Consider the following 1870-nt stretch of genomic DNA (forward strand, 5'->3'; position numbering starts at 1 on the left):
CTTAACGCTCACATTTTTCTCAACTTTATGTGCCAAAAATGATCAATTTCATTATTTTTTAAATTATTTCTTAGGCTATAGAAATAAATTTCCCATTTATGTATAACGCCGTGACTTACATTTTCACCATAAAATAGAAAGGACAGAGAAATTTGTAAAGTGAAAGGAAATAATTCAGTAAAATTGCACTTTTTCGAGGATCAGTTTTGGGGTTAAGGGGTTAAAAGTGTGCAATCTTTTTTAATACACAATACACGTTTCAGAATTATTCCAATTTACAAAACAGTTTATTCTTCGTAGCAGATAAAAGCTGACGACCAATTCTCAATCGAATTAAAATTTTCCCTCGTCGCAACGAGTACAGAACAATTCAAATTATTCCGGTTCCCAACGAGTACATTTCATTCAGAATGAAGCGCAGTTAACGATACCTCTCCTCCGAAGTGCAAGCGGTTCATGATTATATAATATAGAAGGATGATCGCAAAGCGAGCGCGTGCATGCTGTGTGTCGATTGAAACGCCTTAGGACAGACAAGAGGGGGGGATGAACGGTGATTTAGCCCTTGTATCGAGGTCACATTGTGTTCGTCGCCCGATTCTCTCTCGTCCCGGTGCCAGCTGTTGCTACTTTTTTTTTCTTCTTTCTCTCTCTCTCCTCTCTTCATTCATCTCCCCTTTCTCTCGCTCTAGCTCCTCCCAGACAAAGCTTTTCTCCGAGCTTTCCTTTGTTAAGCATCATTTACATTCGTGCCAGTCGATCTGTACGAAAATTAATCAAAAGGGAACGATTGCGACCACGTGGGCAACCCTTACCATTCTGCACGCTGCTCAAACGAAACGCAGCTTCTCTCAGATCAAAATATTACGTAGCGAGAGCAACCCTCAGGGGTACCGGCTCCCCAACAATAGGAGGTGGCGGGGTTCTCGATTGTAAAGGGGATTTGGGGGTACTGGCGTACGGCCACGTGCCAGCCATGGGAATATAATGCCACAACCGCCACGTGCCAACCACCTAACGGGTGTGCGTTCAGAAAACGATCACCGGTTGCTCTTTGATGCTCGGCACAAGTATGCAGATGCATAGGTACAGCTTTACTCCTATTTTTTCTTTTTTTTTTTTCGGACGAATTTTTGCGAAATTAGATCAACGTTCCGGCATTTAACTGAATGTGAAATTTGTGTCTGTGTGAAGTAAAGTGTGTTAATATATCAGATAAGAATAGCTTTGTAACGTAGATGTGTTCGAATGTTAATGTTTATTTAGACGCATTCATGTTGAAATTCTACAATTTGAAGAAATTTTAATCAAGTCTCAAGTCAGTTTCGAACTTACTGCATTACGTTTATTAATTAGCATTGCACGAGCACCTCGTATTCCCTAACTGGGACTTCTCTACCTTCGTAAGGTATGTACAATACTCCGTGACTTCTGTGTACCTATGGAAAAGAGAAAGAGAAAAGGTTTGTCAGAAATTCGGTAAAACGGAGATTTGAATAATTAATTAATAAAATTTGATGAAAGTAAATTCTTTTTAAATGACAGAAAATTATTCCTATCTTTCGTACATGTTTTAGTAATAATTGAAGCAGGGTTGATAAAAATTTGCCTGTACTGAGAAAATTTGAGAATAGAAAACAAGAGGAAAGGGCATATGAAGATAGAAATATTTTTAGAATATAATTTGTAGTTCCTAATGGTATTGATAAAATTCTCATCGTTCAAATTTATAATTTCAGTATCAATTTCTTATGATATCACCACTGAAGCATAAAAGCACAAAATCATCTGTGTCAAGGATTTACTGAAATTGGCAGTTTCGTTGTTTCTTATTGGATATAAAAATTTTTAAATTCCTTTGCGATATATA

The 1870-nt window shown here is 37.6% G+C and overlaps 1 protein-coding gene across 1 annotated transcript in view; it reads right to left on the reverse strand.

Annotated features, from left to right (window-relative positions):
- Positions 1–1185: 1185 nt before the first annotated feature.
- The window catches only part of LOC108574611, a 3936-nt gene continuing 3251 nt past the window's right edge, over positions 1186–1870 (reverse strand). The window contains exon 4 of the mRNA XM_017937231.1: positions 1186–1439. Coding sequence (XP_017792720.1) covers positions 1353–1439 — 87 coding nt within the window. The 3' untranslated portion in view covers positions 1186–1352. The remainder of the gene's footprint in view (positions 1440–1870) is intronic.

This window comes from Habropoda laboriosa, unplaced genomic scaffold (genome assembly GCF_001263275.1).
Source record: "Habropoda laboriosa isolate 0110345459 unplaced genomic scaffold, ASM126327v1 scaffold175, whole genome shotgun sequence".
NCBI classification, from domain to species: domain Eukaryota; kingdom Metazoa; phylum Arthropoda; class Insecta; order Hymenoptera; family Apidae; genus Habropoda; species Habropoda laboriosa.